Source organism: Fundulus heteroclitus, chromosome 18, assembly GCF_011125445.2.
Source record: "Fundulus heteroclitus isolate FHET01 chromosome 18, MU-UCD_Fhet_4.1, whole genome shotgun sequence".
Lineage (NCBI taxonomy): Eukaryota > Metazoa > Chordata > Actinopteri > Cyprinodontiformes > Fundulidae > Fundulus > Fundulus heteroclitus.
In genome coordinates this window covers 24,964,351-24,983,812 of record NC_046378.1, presented here as the reverse complement: position 1 = coordinate 24,983,812, position 19,462 = coordinate 24,964,351, and the positions used below count along the sequence as shown (strand labels likewise).

At 39.3% G+C, this 19,462-nt stretch overlaps 1 protein-coding gene across 2 annotated transcripts in view; it reads left to right on the top strand.

Annotated features, from left to right (window-relative positions):
• Positions 1 to 7,765: 7,765 nt before the first annotated feature.
• The window catches only part of dhx36 (DEAH (Asp-Glu-Ala-His) box polypeptide 36), a 46,130-nt gene continuing 34,433 nt past the window's right edge, over positions 7,766 to 19,462 (top strand). The window contains exons 1-11 of one of the 2 annotated variants that reach the window (XM_036149482.1): positions 7,766 to 7,883; positions 8,056 to 8,352; positions 9,278 to 9,435; positions 9,552 to 9,641; positions 11,844 to 12,051; positions 12,490 to 12,528; positions 13,385 to 13,555; positions 13,743 to 13,822; positions 18,109 to 18,183; positions 18,869 to 19,035; positions 19,116 to 19,197. In XM_036149482.1, coding sequence (XP_036005375.1) covers positions 7,803 to 7,883; positions 8,056 to 8,352; positions 9,278 to 9,435; positions 9,552 to 9,641; positions 11,844 to 12,051; positions 12,490 to 12,528; positions 13,385 to 13,555; positions 13,743 to 13,822; positions 18,109 to 18,183; positions 18,869 to 19,035; positions 19,116 to 19,197 — 1,448 coding nt within the window. In that variant the 5' untranslated portion in view covers positions 7,766 to 7,802. The remainder of the gene's footprint in view (positions 7,884 to 8,055; positions 8,353 to 9,277; positions 9,436 to 9,551; positions 9,642 to 11,843; positions 12,052 to 12,489; positions 12,529 to 13,384; positions 13,556 to 13,742; positions 13,823 to 18,108; positions 18,184 to 18,868; positions 19,036 to 19,115; positions 19,198 to 19,462) is intronic. The other variant, XM_036149483.1, reaches the window with a different exon arrangement.

The following is a 19,462-nucleotide window of genomic DNA, read 5'->3' as shown; positions in this document are numbered from 1 at the left end:
TGGACACTCAAGGTCACCGTACAAAAAAGATTAAAAAACACAATGTCAGAAACAAAGTCGAAAAACAGAGTAAAAAAACATTTAAAAAATACAAAGTCTGGGACAGGGAAATTGATATTAAAGAGAATAGGCAATCTTAAACAGAAGTGTTTTGAGTTGTGATTTGAAATGGAGAAGTGAGTCCATGTTTCTAAGTAGGGGTGGTAGAGAGTTCCAGAGGTGGGTGGCAGAGCGGCTGAAAGCTCTGCTCCCCATGGTGGTGAGACGGGCGGAAGGGACAGACAGGTTTAAGCAGAAGAGGATCTAAGAGCACGGGAGGGGATGGGAACATGTGGAGGCCTGAGAAATATAAGGGGGACGGGTGGTGAAGGCCTTTGCATGCCACCATGAGAGTTTTATATTGAATGCGGAACTGCACAGGGAGCCAGTGGAGCTGTCGGAGGACCAGGGTTATGTGATGGATAGAGGGAGTTCTTATTATAATGTGGGCAGCTGAGTTCTGGACCACTTGTAGTTTATGGAGTGATTTTTGAGGAAGGCCAAAGAGGAGATAGTTGCAATAATCTAATCGGGAGGTGACGAGGCTGTGGACATGTAAGGCGGCAGTGTGTGGGGTAAGGGAGGGACAGAGGAGGTTGATGCTTTTGAAGTGGAAGTAGGCAGACCGGGTAATGTTATTGATATGGGATTGAAAAGAGGGGGGGCTGGCACACTGAAATTGCCTCTGAAGACTCTTAAGATGTTGGTCCTTAGCTGCCTCTCACCCTGGTAAAGTCTTTGTCGGATCCCCTGCAGTTTGCTTTTCAGTCTGTTATTGGAGTTGGTGATGCCATCGTCTACACCAAGTGTCTTGAATTCAGGCCCTCTAGGTTTGGTGTACTGTAGCTTTTAGATGTGTCCCTGGTCCAACACACCTGAATCAAATCAAATGAATCAAATGGCTGAATTAGCTTCTCAGCATGCAGTCAGGTTCTCTAGAGTCCTGCTAATGACCTGATTATTTGACTCGGGTGTGGAGCATTGTGAGGATTCTGTTCTTTCATTTCTCCTGTGTTTTATTGCCATCCAGTAGGGAATTCTGAAGAGCAAGCTGGAGCTATCATGAATGGACGCCCATCTGTCCCATTGGGTACTGGACAACCTTCGAGGCCACTCACAGCATGAGAGGACACGGGCCTATGTCTCTGACGGGCTGGTCTGAACTATGGGGGTCCTGAAGGGAACTGTTCTGGCGCCGTTCCTGTTCATCTTCTACACTGCAGATCTCTCCATCTACTCCCCAGGTTGCCATCTTTAGAAGTTCTCCATTGATTCTGCCTCATCACAGGTTAGGGAACAGAAAGGGGAGACTGGAGTTTGTGGACTGGTGACAGTGGAATCATCTCTTGATACATTTTTTGACTCTTTGGTGGCATTAGTCGTCTTCCATTGTGTTGTTTGTTGGAACAGTGGCTTATCTACAGCGGAGAGAAAATAAGCTTATCAGGAAGGCCTGTGCTATCCTAGGATGTGCCCTAGACCCAGTTGAGGAGTGGATTCACAGTTTTATTTAAAAAGGAAAGTTATTGTGCGTAACTGGAGACAGCAGGGAGCTCTCACATGAATCACTGTGGGGAAGAGAGACATGTTAGGGGCTGTATGGAGATCAGTGGGAAAATGTAGAGGCTCTAACCTTCTCAGAATCCAGGATGTGGCAAGGATCTGACAATCTGAGCAGGGAGCATTGTGAGTGTTGCGGCAGTGGCTGAAGCAGACTCTCCAGGACTAAGGTATGTAATGAACACAGTGATCGGGACAGAAGCAAACAGGAAATACAGAATCCAGGTGAGGGTCATACATAGAAGGCTAGACAGGCAGAGGTATCCGGAGAGTGAGGGAAGGTGCTAAGGCCAGAAACAGATCAGATAGTCATGGTCCAGTTTTCAGAAGCCATATGGAGAATCAGACAGCGGCTACGCAAAGACAGGGCGATTCGGGAAACAAGAATAGGTCAATATCAGGTATGCAATGAAAGAATGCTAGAAGGTTTAATCACACAAAAGGTTTTCAAGAATCTGGCAGAGAAGAACTGTGAGAGGCAGGTGTATATATAGTCAGAGTCACAGGTGAGCCACATTCAGACAGTCTAGATCAGAGCTGCTCTCACTAGCTGGTGAAGCCATAGAGAAGTTGTTTCTTCCCTGGCCCCTTCCACAACAACATGAGACAGAAGACAAGAAAACACACCAGATACATGACACAGGTGGTGGAAGACAGAGGGCTTCTGGCAAAAATAACATCACTGTTGGACCTGTTGGTCAGTGTCTCCCATCTCATGCTGTTATAGAGATGGAGAGCTCCTTCAGTAACAGACTGCTGCGTCCCAAGTACGCATAAAGGAGTGTTATCACAGATCCTTCCTGTCGGCACTACTTCCAGCAAACTCAATATGTGTTTATCACCTGTGTGTTTTGATTTTGTTTTTTGCACAGTATTTTTAATAGTCAGCTGATTATTTTTTATGCATTTCCTAATACAATCCTACTCAGTTGCACAATTCTTTCATTTATTGAGTATGCTAGTTTCAATAACTGCGCAGTTTATTATGTGTTTGTAAATTTGCTCTTTGCTGATGGTACACCTTTACAAATTGTGACGCAATAAAGGATGTTCTATCTTCAATAATATCTGCAGGTTTAACAAAAACAATACCTTAAGCCTTCTAAAGACATGCATCTATGTAAGTAACCCAACATCCTGCCCATTCATTGAAGTTCATTTCAGTGATTGTGAGGAGTTTTCTGCTCTTTTGCATTGGTAAAAGCATTGTTCTGAGATGCCATTTGCCAAGTTAATGGAAGGCACACTATGATGCCCAGTCTCTGCTGAGACACTTCAGGAGCTGTGTCTCTGAGCCACTTAACGGACACTAAGCCTTCATCAGGTCCCTCAGCCATTTTGAATGTTCTATTTCTAAAACCGCTTATTGGCTCTGGTGTTCCCGCAATATTAATCAGTGCTAATGGCTCTAGAGTTCCAGTTACTTTCTTCTTAAATGTGAGCTTTCGGTTGACAGCTTGTGTTTTTACAAACTCATTTTTGTAACTTACAGTTTCACTGCTCTGTCCTTGGAGCTCCCATTCGTTGGATCTGACTGTTTTGAGGAAAAGGCTTTAAAAAATGCTTCTAAGAATTGTGCATTAATTTAAGCAAGAGCGTTCCAACTTTTGGCATGTGGGCCAAAATCCCCAAGTCAAAATCACTGGTAAGCCAATAAAACTATAAATATAAAAAGTAATAAAAGTCTGTTTTATTTTTTTTTCCTGTGGAACAGTATAATAAGCATGCAATATTTCAATTCAACAAATTACCCATCCCTTTTCAACAGATAATTTGTTGGAAAGGGATGGGTAAATCATTATAAATCAAGAATGTAAAAAGGACTTTGTCTTATTAAAAGAAAGGCATCCAGTTTGCAAGTCCTTTTGGGTTTAATAGAAACAAATTGACAAAAATTAGATTAATCTCAGCAATAACATGATACAGATAATTCTTTCCACAAAAAATGCTTTATGTTTTTTGCTTTGCTGCTTGCAATGTTTAATTAAAAGCAGATTATGGTGCACCAGAGTCTGCTTTTGACTAAAAGTCACTGAACGGTGTAACGGAGGAACTGACGGACCCAGAATTCGAACCACACAGGAAGGTATGATTAAAGACGGTTTATTAACAGACAGGTTGTGGGTTGAAACCAGGTTGACAGACAAGCAGTCTTATGAGCAGGATAAGACAGATCATAAGTCAGGAACCTGGTAATCAGAAGTGCAGGAAAGTCCCGAGCGGAATCAAGGCTCAGAGCCGGTAAACAGATCCAGGTACGATACACGAGCAGGCTTTCAGGCTAGACAAGATCAGGCAGGCTCGGTGGTCAGGCAGCAGATCCGGTTTAGTACACAAGCAGGCAAGGTAAACAGACAGGGGTGAGGCAAGCTCAGATAGTCCAAGAACAAACTTAGGTCAGGCAACACAGGTTAGCAGTCAGAATCAGGTGGGAAAAACAGGTATACAGGGGTCAGGCTGGCTCAGTTATCCGGAGGTAAATCGGGTCGTTATCAACAGGGCAATCAGAACAAGGAACGCTGGATGAGACTCATAATGATCTGGCCGAGAGCTGAAGGATGAGGCGGGTTTAAATAAGGTGGTGAACAGGTGAATAGAGCTGAGTGCTAATTATAAGTAACAGGTGGAAATAATGAAACCAAGGGTGGTGACTGAAAGTGAACCGGCATGATCGTCTGGTGACTAGTGGCTGGAAGGTGAATGGATCTGACTGGTTAGTGACTGGTGACAGGGGAGTGACAAACAAACTGATAGGGTAGTGGCTGGTGGCTGCGATGTGAACTGAGCTGACTGATTAATGGCTGATGACTGAGAACACAACACAAACTGGCTGGTGACTGAGATGTGAAGTGAACTGGCTGATTACTGGCTGGTGAACTGAAGAAAATAAAGCAAAGTGCAAAACAGAACTAAAGCAAAAACCCAAACTATGACAGACGAATGTCTTCATATTTGCTCTGAAATTGAAGAGAATGTTAAATGAGTAGTTATTAAAAAACAAATGGTTTGTGATATGCCCAATATTTTAAGAAAATTATATAATATAATTCATCCTAAATGAATAAAAACTACAAAAAAGCCTGAATTGAAGTCAGGTGCCCACACAAAATCAGTCCAGGAGCAACAAAAGGCCCTTGGGCCGCACCTGAATTTACGTAAATTCAGGGGTAATCTTAGCTAAAGCAGGTGTTTGTTGAGTGGTTTTATTACATTTGGAGGACCTGACAAAGTTAACTTTAAAGACTGGCTGATATGTAGCTGTTTCTTTTTGTTCCTTTTCAACAAGAAAATTGACCATATCTGCAAGAGATTCATATGTCAGCATGCCTGTATAATAGGGACATCAAAATGACTGCCTCTCATTCCCAAAGGTTGCTCTGTTCTGCATTTTAATAGACCTGCAACTGAATGAATTATTTGCTTTTCTTTTTTAAGATTTTTTTCTGAATTTCCATTTAATTAATTATTTAAATTGATTTATTCTTGCCACTTTTTAATGTTGCCAGATTTGTTCAATGCAGGACCAATTATTAACAAATTGTTTAATCTAAGCTGCGGATCTCTGCAGCTCCTCCAAAGTTACATTAGCTTATTGTCTGTTTTTCTGATTACTGCTTTTCTTGTTTGTCCTGTCAGTTTAGGTGGACAGCCATGCTTTGGTAGGTTTGTCATATTCTTTCCATTTTCAGATGATGGAGGATCTGGAGGGCCCATGTGCGGCAATAAATAATAAATATAGGACTGTGACCAACTCGGTAAAATCCATATCCACCACGATGAATTAAACCGACAAGAGGAACCAGCAAGCTAACATGCTCCTCCCATTTCATGACATGGTGAAGCGAGCTGTGTGAACATCCGCTACATTGTCAGCTTGAATGGTTTACCAGAATGAGTGGCAGAATGTCAAGCAACCAACGGCAGGCGATCAACAAGAAATATTCACCTTGTTCACGTATGGAGTAAACCTACCTTTAAATTTCTCCACAACTTTCTTCCTGAGCTGTCTGCTGTGTTTCCCGGTCTCTGTGATGCTTTTGGTTCACTAATGTTCTTTAACGTACACCCAGTATGACACTGTTTACTAATTAGCTGTCTTCTGAATGTTTTTGGGTTACCTGGATTTTATTTAGGGATAAAAGGGGCTGGAAACACACTTACTACACACCATTCAGATACTTGTTTGCAAAGAACAAAGAATATAATTGAAACCCATGAATCTTTTTAGCTTTCACTTTAAAATTAATGCACTTCTTTCTGTCTGTCTGTTGTTTCAAAACATTGTAACATCTGCCTGAATTTCCCCTTTGTAGGACAATAAAGGAATTTCTTATCTCATCTTAAATGGTACAAATACAACATAATTATCGGACTGTACAACAAACGGTGTGTTCGTTAATTTATGAAGAAACGCATTACCTTAATTATTTTTGTACTGCCTTGCAACTGCAGAAACTAATGATAAAGAGGGAAAACGGGCAAAAAAGAGGGAAAATGGGGCCATTTGACCCAAACAATGTGTGGAAAAAACATCTAAACTTTCAAACCTTCAATTTACAGTCTGCAGACGTTCTCCTTCTCCATTCGTTGGCAACACACTGCAATGATCATCACTCTGCAAATAAGAAAATGCCTGGATGTGTCTTTGAGTGAAAATAGTTTTAAGTGCTGTGTAAGATTAGAAAAGCGACATAACTGTGTCCATTTCCATCTAAAGAAGAAAACATTTCAATGACCTAAGTGGATTAGAAGAGGGGGAATACTGCCTAATGGAAAAGGATATGAGGCTTTTAGCATCTTTGTACAGCTTTTGCTTAGATCATTACAAGACTAAAATAATCTTTGCTTACTTTTACATTTTTGTGGTCCTGATGCTAAAGTATGACACATACATAAACAAATAAGCAAATGCACATTTATTCTTGTTAAAAAAAAAGAATATAGCAAAATAAAATGTTGAAAAGTAAAATCAGTAAAAATATAAATTTTATATATAGTAAATATGTAATTATTTTCAACATTGGGCTCACAATCCAATGATAAAAAATATGCTTACCTTTGTCCTAAACAAATAAAAACAGCATGCATTTATTTTGTCATCTTGTTCTTCTATATTTATCTTGTTTGAAACATTACTTCCTAGTATTACAGCACACAAACTTGCAGAATTGGATGCCTGTCTAGGAATATGAAAAACAGACATATTTTTAATTTCTCTTTGCCCTTAATATTTTAGGACACATCAATATCAAAAGCAGAAGCTTCCATACTCTGCTAAGGCACATAGAGTACTAGAGGGTGTCAGAAGAGACAAAATAAATGTTGTTTCTCAGTTCAATTAGCTTTATTCATTTAGCACCAAATCATAACAAATGCTTCTTAACACCGTACAAGCAAACAGATATACACACAAATATAGTTAACTCAGTCCAGTTTGATTTTGTAGTTATGGAACAAGGGAGTCAAGCCAAGTTTATTTGGCCAGTTGGCTCCCGCCAAGTTGGGTTCTGCTTGGTGTGAGCCACCATCTGTGAGGAGCCACTGGAGGTTTGATTAGACAGAACAGGCGCACATAAAAAAAGCACTGTCCCATGAATACTTTCTAGGTTTAAGAAATAGAGTTATTGGCAGCAATAGCTCTTTTATCAGTGACTTTCAAGGGAAAACATACAGTTAAATAGAGCCACTAGTAAAAACTATTGTTATTATTTTTTACGTTTTCATCATTTTAAATGTGAAAATACAATTTAAATATATAGTCATCGGTTTTTGTTAACAAACAAGAGAAAAAAGTCTTGTAGCTCACTTTAAAACGAAAATCAAAATTTTTCTTATTACAAATTTCTGATCAGGACACCCAAATATCCACGGGCAGGTCTCCTTACAAACACATAAGAAAATCAGCGCGTTTAAAACAACAACGTTATTTTCAGACGATGGAGGATACCAGAGCTGGTTGAGCGCTAGGTTTTTTTTTTTTTTTTTTTTTTTTTTTTTTTTTTTAAAAACTTTATTTACAGATAAAGAATATACAATTGCAGACAGTAGTATGCTCGAGGTGCTGGGGTAACAGAACCACAAGATTCCATGAAACAGACAAAGGAAATTACAGATTATAAATTAACTTCATCGCTTAGAGTTAGAAGTTTTATAGTTGAGCGCTACGTCAACATCCAGCGGCCGAAAACCATTACGTCATATTGATGCGACTCACCGGACAGCAAACAGCAGTCGCTAGCTGGAGCACTTCTACCTTTACTTGCTGCGTCTTGTTTATTTGCCGGGTAAGGCCCCTTATTTGGGTTGTATATACCTTTGTCAGTTTGTCAATTATCAGCTGCTTGGTTGATGTAGCGGTGTTATGTTACAACTTCAATCCCTGGTTGAAATGTACCGATTCGGCTGATGCTATTTAAGCCAAGCATCGTAAATGTGCTGCTACATGTCTCCTGACAGAGACCGCTTTTACATCTAGTGCGTTTTCCTTACGGCGGTATGAGCCATCGATACGGAGGTGGAGGTGGAAGAAGAAGCAGAAGGGGAGGTGGAGAGTACAGGGATGGAAGCAGAGAGCGGCTGGACAGAGGAAGAGGCGGCGGCGGCAGCAGAGGTCCCAGAGGACGTGGTTCCGACTTCGACCAGGATCAAGGAGGTCCGAGGGACCGTCCGCCTCCACATCTGAGGGGCCGGGAGATTGGTCTGTGGTACGCACGGTACGGAGCCGCGAGGAGTAAGCAAGCGGACCGCAGATCGGTATGTGCTGGGCCGGTTGTCTCCAACTCCAAGTCTTTTACTGTAACTGCAGGCTGTCACTGCGCATTCAGCACGTGTAGTGCTCTGAAGGCGTATTGTAATTCAAATGTTTCTATAATATTCTCTCTCGAAATTAAGTGCCTTTTTGGACGCCTAAGGAAACAATCAAAACGTTGCACACTCCTCAATCGTGTGGGACATTTAAGAATTTCAATGGAACGTAAAAGGGGCGTGGCCAAACAGCTCTACAGACCCCCCCTAAACTCAGCCAGGCCATCCAGTACCCACTAGAAATTTGGTACACAGATAGAAGAACCCTACAGAAGAAAGGGAAACGTTTTCTGAGTTATGTCCTAAAGGCAATTTTCGATCAGTCATTTTTGACTTAAAAAAAAGAATTTCCAGATGTTATCGCATGAGTGTTAAATGTTATTAAAGGGTAACTTGCCTTCAAATTGACTTATTCTTGCTAATAAACTGCATACATGCACGTCTTATAGCACTGTCTACATTTCCCATTATTATTTTGACAATTTAAAGCACATTTGTTGAAATCCTGCTTTTGTGTCTAAAACCAATGCATTGTGTTTAACAAATGTACTGCATTTGAATTTTGAATCAGTATCAGTATTGGTTCAAACAATGTTGTGATACCGGTTTTGGTGCCCAAGGATATGGTCATACACTGACATAATGTAAGTCCCGCCCTTTGCGTAGTGGACTTGCTACAGATTGTATCAGACAAATTCAGGAAGGCGACAGTCATCCAAAGAACATCCAAGCAAAAACCACAAAGTAGGTTGTCCTTAGTCATAATATGACAGCTGATCTGTACAGTGATGGGATACAAATGGTAATTAGAATGATTTATTCCTATCTTAAGTGCAGTAGAAAGATGACATATCAATTATATCTATATGTGCAGCGGGCAGTGGTCCATATGGATGAGGCCAAACAGGAGCACATCACCAAGCTGCTCAACTTTGTCCAGAACGTCCAGCCTGGTCCTACGAGAGACAGCAGGGAGGCGCATTCGTCCATGTCTGACAACTGGCAGACAGCTGCCAGCAGTAGCGGTCACTGGTGAGAGCTGCTTGTGACTTATACAGAGCTTACAGTGTTAAAGGTTGCATGAAGTAAAAAGCTGTTGCTGTGTTTGTATCTGACATTGTGTGTTATTGTCATGGTTGTGGAATCAGTTACTTTGACGGGGATATGCCTGAAGAAGAGAAACGCAAATGTGAGGAAGATGCTTCTAAACAGAAGAAAGCAAGTCGCACATCACAACGGTAACTGTCAAAATTTTAGAACTATGAACTAAGGACAAAAAAAGAAAATCACTATTTTTTTTGCCGCATCAGCCTGTTGGCTACATGCGCATGAACAGCAATACTCTAGCGTTACCCTAAATGACACTATATAACACAGATGATATCATATTAATAGTAATCAGTTACTAAATTAACCCATCAGCTATATGCATATCCAGTTTGCATTATTAAGACATACCAGACACACAAGTGCTGGTCATATAATAGCATATAATGGAAAGGTTTGTTTTCTGAGATCCTGAATTTAGGGTTTTCATTAGTTGTCAGTTATAATTACAATTTTATACAAAATTAGAAGAAATAAACACTTGAAATATATCAGTTTGTGTGTAATGAATGAATACAATATATAAGTTTAACTTTTTGAATGGAATTACTGAAAACAAACTTTTCATGATATTCTAATTATATGACCAGCACATGTATATACATCCAGTCCCTCTTAACAGTCTGCATTCTTGTCTTCAGAGTTGACATGTCTGCTTATTCTCAGCAACTTTAGACTTTTGTTGTCCTGTTTTTCAATGTTCTCAAAGTTTAAGTACAATATTTTTCAGACCATAAGGCACACTGGATTACAAGGCGCATTACACATTCTTCCCAAGTGTGTAATATAACTCCACCCCTCCGGTAGGGTGACTAGATGTCCCCGATTTCCGGGGACAGACCCCATTTTGGATGACCTGTCCCCGGCAAAAGCTGTCCCCGGAAATGTCCCCAATTTCAGTGTATCATGAAATCGGGGACAATTTAGCGCAAGAAGAGGTATTTATCCGGTCTTGCCGCTGTCCTGACGTAGCAGAGCTTTGCCGCACGCATCTTTCCCACCTCATCGGCGTTGTAGTTTAGACAACACAAACCAACCCCCAGGCAGAGATTCTGTCCTTAACAAAATCAGAGATGTCCCCAGTTTTCATTGGAGAAATCAAATCTGGTCGCCTTAAGGAGGAAATACACTGGCCCCGTAACCTAAGTGGCGCAGCTTACGGCCGTGTTTTTAAAAGCGTAAATTTACACCAGAAGCTGCAAAGTACGCACCAAAGCTGCGTGATTCTGCGGAGAGAAGAACTTTCATCATGATATATATGGTCAATATATTACACATTACCAGTAATATATTGACCATATCTGATTAGAAATTGCATATTTTAGTTTGTTAGCTTGTCACACCTACATCATCCATGGCGGTTTATTTTTGCTCACTCTTATTTTGGGATACTTCCGGAATTGAACTTTGACACAGGATGTTGTTTTCCTGTTTATTCCCTGCCAAACAGGAGCGTCAATGCGTCTGAAATTAGAACTTCGATCTAATTTAGCCGTCACATAGCATAAATACGCGCATTTTACGTGCGTATTATGCTTCTAGTGTACATTTATTGACTGATTAAAATGGAAAGCTAACCTAAACGTAGGACGCGCATATGCTGCTTTGCTGTGCTTCCTCCTTAACATCGCTCCCCCCTGAGAGGGAGAGCTATCCGTCTTTGTCGGGAGGACAGAGTAGTTGGACTACGCTGCCCTGTTTCCAACAATGTCAAAATAAATGTAACTTTTATAATGAATTAACTTACTTGGTTTATTGTTGCTAGCACGTACTCCGGGCATGGGCTGCTTACATTAATGCACTTCTAGTTTAGAGATTACAGTCAGGCAGTCTTGTAGACAGCTCAAGGGTCCGATCAGGTAGTAACACAGTGTACCGTAATGCATCGAATATCCATTGAGTGAAGCAGCTTCATTGCTAACCAAAGTTGTACTTACACATTTAAACACATTTTTGAGTGCAATGTACCAAATTGGTCAGTAAGCTTAACTGTAATCATATAAAAGGTGCACCATCAATTTTTGAGAAAGTTTCAGGATTTTAAATGCGCCTTATAGTCTGAAACATATGGTAAGTCATTTTTTTGTCAAAGGTTCTGAAAGCACAAGCTATTGGTGAAAAAAAAAAAACACATTTTGATTAAACTGTTTAAAAAAAATCTTCTTTTTAAAATGATATTAAGTATTGGGAGCAATGGAAACATTTTGGTAAAGTATGGTAGCTTTACATGAATTTGTCTCTTTCTTAAGGGTTTGTATGGTAATATTTAAATGGAAATACAGCTTTAAGTCATCAACTATATTCCTAACGTGTTTTATTTAATGTTTGTTCAGTGACTCGTCCACAGCAGCAGATAAAGATGAACCACCAGAAAATTGGGATGAAGATGATCAGGATGAGGTGGAGAAAGAAAAACTCATAAAGAAGGACAAGGATTTGGAGTTCTTATTTCAGGAAGTAGTCAGAGACGCATCACTGGATGATGACCTGAAAAGAGATCTACAAAGCAAAAAAGCTAATGTAAATTACAAGGAAATGTTGGTAAGAGTGTTAATATAAAATTTTACTTATCACCAGAGAATATTTCTGTTACAGCAGACATTTGTTGTAGGTTTGATTTCTAGTACAATTTTATATTTGATTTTCCTAAGTGCAAATTGTAAAGACATTTCCTACTGAGAACTTGGTCTGGAGTCGCTTTACCTGAATGTTTTTGAACATTTGATTATTGGGTTATTATCATTTTGGGCCCACAAGTTTCAAATTTTCAAATGCAAAGTCTACATATCCAAAATGGGGCATGCCCACTAGTGTACAAAACAGTATTGCTGAATGTAGTCATGTGGCGTTCCTGACAAGGCTTTGCACAATGCTGAACGGTCAATGTTCACCTGAACTATTACAAAAATGTAGAAGTCTTTAAACCATACAAAAATAAAACTTCTCTTGGTTTAATTTTTTATTTTTTTTACCTCCTAGAACTTCAGGGAAAAGCTCCCATCATATGGAAAAAAAGAGGCAAGTATTGATTTAACTAACCTGTAAGCAATTTGTTTCCCACTTATCATAGCTTACAACATGTTTATTAAAGGTATACTATGCAACCAGGGTTGATTTTTCCAGCGAGGCTCCCCCCAGAGGGCGAAAGTAAAAGTGCACTGTCGTAAAGATGCTCAGCTGTTCTGGTTTCTCCGTCAAGCCAGGCGCGGTTGTTTTGAGCTTAGCAGACAGGCGAACGCAACGAAAAGTCGAAAAAACGGCAGTACAAACAATGACTAACACAGTGAAAGTATGAACATCAGGGTTTCCCGCAGCGCTATCTTGGCGTGGCGGCCGCCTCGCCAAACTCACGCTACCGCCTCGCCAACATTCCAAAAAAAATAAAAAAATAAAAAAAAAATAAATAATAATAATAATAATAAAAAAAAGCACTTGCATGTTTATTTGACGTTAACACACGGTTCTTTGTTGTTGCTTTCGCGCGTGTATATAGTGAATGGCAGGGCAAAAACACATGGAGTTCTCGCCGTAAAGCAAGACCGACTCTCGCGGTCTTGCACGAGACTTCTGAGCCTGTGGGTGTGGGCCGAGGGCTCTTGCGGTATTTCCCCCACAGACCACCAGGGCGTCCGAGAAAACCTTTGTTTGAGCTGAAATGACTAATTTAATCATCCAAAACGGTATGGAACACATTAATTAACTGAAAAATGTTGCATAGTATGCCTTTAAAAATGTTACCGCCCCCCCCCCCCCCCCCCCCACCCCAGCCCTCAAAAAAAAAAAAACACATTCTTCACAATATAACATGTATTTATCTTTCTCGCCTCTTAATTTGTTTTCTTCCATTTCCCTGCATCTCTGATTTGATCCACAGGAACTGGTGAAGCTGATCAACTCTAACCGTGTCTTAGTGGTTAGTGGTGAGACGGGGTGTGGAAAGACCACTCAGGTCACGCAGTTCATCCTGGATGACCACATCAATAGAGGCAGGGGCTCAACATGCCGCGTGGTCTGCACGCAGCCTCGGCGCATCAGTGCCATCTCCGTACGTTTTCTGATGGCCTGCTTATTTTGGTTCTTATAATTTTGTATGGCTACTAATGAGGAATGTTGCTATTAGTATGAGTATTATGTTTGTTAAAATGAATGCATGACTTACTCTGATAAAGCAGCTTCAAGAAAAAAAAATACAGGCTATTTTCTTCAATGGAACTGTGTGTATCTCCTCTCAGGTAGCGGAGCGTGTGGCTGCAGAGAGAGCAGAGAGTGTAGGAAATGGAAATTCCTGTGGTTACCAAATCCGCCTGCAGAGGTACGTTTTTTTTCCCCCCTAACAGTTGCTGATGCATGAAATGGAGGTAATGGATTTGACTTTAAAAGGCTTACTTTGTATTTAACTATCGGAAAAAGCACAGCTTTATGTCCTCTGATTATGTGGTTCTTGGTTCTTGATTTAGACATCATGCCGGCTCCATTTATCACAGCAAAGCCAATCGGGACTTCATAACCAGATGATTGTTGTGATCTGTAGCATGCACCTTATGTCTAAGTAATAGGTAAATATAAGATAATTATTCAGCATCTTGGAGCCAGATGCTCCAGCTGAGCTACATCTCCTGGTGGTTTTAAAAATACAGACATTTAAATACAGTGAGAACTCCATATGGGGTAATTAGCATAAATGAGAAAGCTGTTGAGGGAGATTGGGCTTTGTTTGCTATTGAGTGCTACAATCTTGAAAATAAGTTGTTAAATAAGTATTCATATATTTGAGAGCTTAAATGAAATGGGAAATATAGTAAATAAAAGTCCAAGTAAATGAGCCTGCACAGTGAGGCAGTGGGTTGTGCAGTTGCCTTGCAGCAAGAAGGTCCTGGGTTTGAGCCCTGGGTCTTTCTGCATGGAGTTTGCATGCAAAATTCTCCTTAGGTGTGCAAGAATGGTTGTTTGTCTCTGTGTTGCCCTGCGATGGACTGGCGACCTGTCCAGGATGTACCCCGCCTCTCGCCCATTGACAGGTGGAGATAGTCACCAGCACCGCTCACGACGCCAATAGGGATAAGGGTGTTGGAAGATGGATGGATGGATGGATAATCAAATGTTACAATCAATATTTCACTTTCAATTCATTACATGTGGAAAGCAAATGTATACAAATTATAATAATTTTTATAATGAATCAGCATATGCAGCGTATCCTGAGTTTTTCTTCTTTTTTCTTTTTTTTTGTGGTGACTGCACTTTCTCTGTCATCATGCCAAAACTATGGAACAAATTAGCTTTATATATCAGGCTGACCGACTCACTATCTGCTTTTAAATCTCCCTTTTACATTAAATTGCAATTGTCACTGCAGTATCAGTGTGTGCAACAGCACAATTGCAAAGCACTGTTTGAATGTAATGCCTTCAACTGAGAGGTAGATCACTACCTCCTTTCTGGGAGGTTGTTTTAGCATTTAATAGCCAGAGAAAATTATTAAACCACAATCCATAGGTATTTTTTTCTTTCTATTTCAGATGTCTTGAATGACATTCTTTTGATCAATTAAGAAAAAAATGTCGGCAATGTCAAAAGAGATTTCTCCATTGATGAATAATTTCTACTTGTCCATTCATGTATATTCGGTTTGCAGCTTCACCTATCTGCGAAGATATTCTTCCTATCTAAAATTAACTTTGAACAGCTGGTTAAATTTGAACAAGGATTAGCTCTAACTTAAAATTTTATTCAATTTAGAGTTCCAGATGGGTGCATTTTTGGATTGAAAGTTAAAATGGCAAGTGCCAAGAAGAAAGTTGCTGTTTTAAAGCAAGCCATAGTAAAACTTGAGACTGACGCAGACTTAAACATTAGGGTCGCACCATTTAAGGAAAATATGCTATATGTGATAATATTTGATATTACTTCACTGTATAATGAATGAAAAAACAACATTGGCCAGGTTTTGTTTAAGTTCAAGATATGAATATCGCGAACAACTATATAATGATGTTACTTTTTAAAAATATGTTTCTGAGCTCCTAGCCAGCCAGCGATCCAATGAATTGTTCATATCAAATCATAGTCAGGCTAGATTGTCCTAGTCAAAGTCCAGACCTAAATCCAAGGCGATTCTACAAAGCACTGACTAAGATTACAGAATACAGAGGCACGACATTCTTCTCAAGATTTCAAATACCGTGGGCCGTTTTCCTTAAAACACATTGAAGTTTGTCCATGCAGTGTGTCAGAATGTTGTAAAATTTCAAACAGTGTTAATATTTTAGCAAGGAACTGTTTTTAAATTAAACAGAATGCCGTGTATAATGCATAAGTTACAGCTCATTTGTTGACACAATGTAGTTGCAGGCACTTCTTTCTCTTGTAGTGAAGAAGTAATGTTGCCTTTCTCGTTGCACAATTTCCACCTTAATATAACTAATGATGTAACGTATATTAACACTAATTACTATAAGCAAGGTTTGGCTCACTGGAAAACGGCAGGTGACGGGACTTTCTGTAAGGCTGAGTTACAAACCAGGAAAGCAGACATCTGTCTGAGAGATGAGGGAGCTTATTGTTTGCAGAGTGAACAATGAGATGACCTCACAGCAGACCTGCTACACGGTAGCATTGTGCTGTAGAAATGAATTTGTAGCACTGCACAGAGCGTGAAGTGTCGAGGCTGTTAGAAGCCCAGCCGCTCTTATTTTCCCCAAAGCCTTTCTGCTGCTTATTAGGACCTTCTAAATGCTAAGTAGTCAGTTATGTGTCTGAATGGTAAGAGATGTTAGCATACTCTTGTTCTGTATGTGCAAATACATTTTTTGCTATATTCCGGGTGATTTCTTTCAATATCCGTGTCTTTTAGGCTCATTTCCTTGGTTGTTTTCATTCTGTTCTGATCCTGTGAAGATGCAATTCTTTCCTCCTCTAAGGGTTATTACTTTAGTGTTTTTCTTCCAGAAAATTGTCATCTTCATTTTTTTTTTAAATACCACTCTTGCATTAATTATACAACAAAGCCTTTCGTGAGGATCAGTTGCTAGCGAAATGCAGTCGGCAGCTATGTTTGAAGAGACAAAATTAATCAGAGGTCCTTGTACCATTCAAAGGATAAACCTTTCAACACAGAACTACCCTGGTGAAGTATGAAATTTAATCAGTGTGAACAATTAGCCATTTTCCATCTGCTTTCACCATGCCAGTTTATGTGCCCTTTAGAAATCATGTCATAGACTAGATGACCAATCTTTCCTCCTGTTTTGTCAATGTTTTCATGACTCTTAAAGAAATACCAAAATATTAACACTAGGTGATAGTTTTTTATCTAAACATTGACAAACAGAAATAAAAAGTCAGCAATGTTTTTTCAGTTATATTGTTTTATATATAAAAAAAAAATCTTAAAAATATGAAATTTTAAAATAAAAGACTATGAATTTTCTCTGATCTGAAATTGTTCTGTAAATGTTTACAAAATCAATAATGGTGACCAGGAGCATGATGATGATGAAAGCTATAAAATGTTGTATTGAAAACCTAAAAATGGTTAGAGACATGTACAAGATGGCGCTGCTTTTATACCCCACAGCGGTAGAGGTGCTGACGTCAGTTTTTCTGGGTGATGTCACTCGTTAAACACGGGGATGATGCCACACAGACGGTTTTAGACTCAAAAGCAGGATTTCAATGTGCAGTAATTTGTGAAAATAATGACCGGGACATGTAGAAAGCACAATAAGACATCCATGTGCAGTTTACTAGCAATGTAAAGCCAATTTTTGGGTGAGACAGCGTTATATAACCTTTTACACACATGCCATGAAATCTGGAAAATCTCAAAAAGAAAACTTAAAAAAATAACCCTTTGTTTTAAAATAGCAAAACCAGTTGATTCTATTTTTTTTTTTTTGGGAAGGGGGGGGGGGGGGGTTTCTCTTTAAACTTGGTAAGCTTCGATGCCAGAAACTCCTCATGTCTCATTCTAATATAGTATCATATCATATTTAATTCTTGTTTTTTTTCTTTCTTATTTTTCTTGTTTTACAGTCTGTTCATGAAAATCATCAAAATAATAAAAGTATACTAATTGTTGGTCACCAGTTGTGACTGTTGTGCACAGTGGTTGTAAAGTTGCAAACGTTAACTAATTGTTTATTGAATATGAAGATTAAATAAGATCACATCTAGTTATTAAAACACAGATGCAGAACTGAACACAAGTTAATTAAAAGTAATGGAAACTACTTTAATAGCTTCTTTTTATAGGACAAATGTCTTCATTATTATTTTTCATTACTTGCTGGAAGTATAGAATTTGTTGTTATTTGCAGTGACCAAACCTGCAACTTTCATGGCAAAATCAAACTCTGCTTCATGTTCATGGGTGCAAATTTTGCTTAAAGAGAAAATATGGGAGGTGTGTTGTTTTTATATATATATAAAAAAAGGTACTATAAGAAAATTCAGGCATGGTACCACAGTTATACGGTTGAATAGATGCATAGAAGACAATTACTGACCTTTGTCTTCTCTTTACACTAGACTTAATTTGTGTCATATGAAAAATGTAAAGGCTTTCTTCGTCATCGTTTTTCTATTCACATTTCACAGCCGGTTACCACGGAGACAAGGTTCAATACTGTACTGTACGACAGGAATTATTCTCCAGTGGCTGCGCTCAGATCCGTGAGTCTGATCCTATGTTTCACTTTCTCATCATCATTGCATCCTCTCCATGCTTTTGTTTGTTGCACAACCCTTTCTGTGTCTTGATCTTTAGCTTTGTTTCTCATCCGTAGTGGTTTGCAGTTTGTTCGTCTGTCTCTGCCAAAATCATTAGCATGGATCTCCATTCTCAAAACCAGAGAAATAAAAACACATGTACACACACACACACACACACACACACAGATTTTCTGTTGACTCATTCCTCCACGCTCTTCGTTAGATTCTGAGCAACTTAGGATAACAAAGGGGTCTTAGTGAAAGTGTTAAATTTTCCCTCTTTCCCTGTCAGGTCTGGTACAACTTCAAGTTATTTAAGGACTTTAATTTTCCTACCAACACGCTAGATGAAGAACTTTTCTTCTATGGTCTGTATAGACTATTAGTAGACTATGTTACTTTTTTAAATTATAAACTTGATATTTTTGTCAAACCAGCACTGTCTGTTTTAGGACAAATTGCTTTGGTAGAAATAGGGAAACATTTTTTTTATTTTTATGTATTTTTTTTATTTTTCCTTTGGCCAAAAATATAAAATTGTACTGCATCCCATGCTTGATCACACATGAAGTGCTCACAATGTCCTTTAGAGATCAGCCAGTCCCCCCAAACCAACCCCAGAATTAAATCTTCCATGTTTTCTTAGGTTGCTATCCAGTATCAGTCACCTTGTGTTGGACGAGATCCATGAAAGGAACCTTCAGTCAGACGTTTTGCTCGTCATAGTGAAGGAATTACTTAACCTCCGAGATGACCTCAAAGTCATCCTGATGAGTGCCACTCTCAACGCAGAGAAGTTTTCTAACTATTTTGGTATGATGCCTCCAATTCACACAATTGTATTACACAGGAATGATTGTCCTCACCTCTTCTCCATTTTTTTCCCCCTTTAGACAAATGTCCAATGATCCACATCCCTGGGTTGACATTCCCAGTGGAAGAGTTCTTACTTGAAGACATCATTGAGATGACCAGGTACTGTAGCATAACACTGGAGGCACAGCAATGGTCTTGTAATATATTTTTAGGGAAATCTTAGCAGAAAGATATTTTTCAAATCCCAGACTGTGTTTTATTTAATGTAGAATTCCTTCCAGGTAATCCGGTCCAGGTTTGAGGTGCATATTATGTTGTTTGATTGTTCTCTCTTTCTAAGGTTCCAAACAAGATTGAAAATCTTCTTATTTATGTTTTCACAAATAGGCTAACTGCTTTCAAATAAATTCTGTTTGGTCTATCA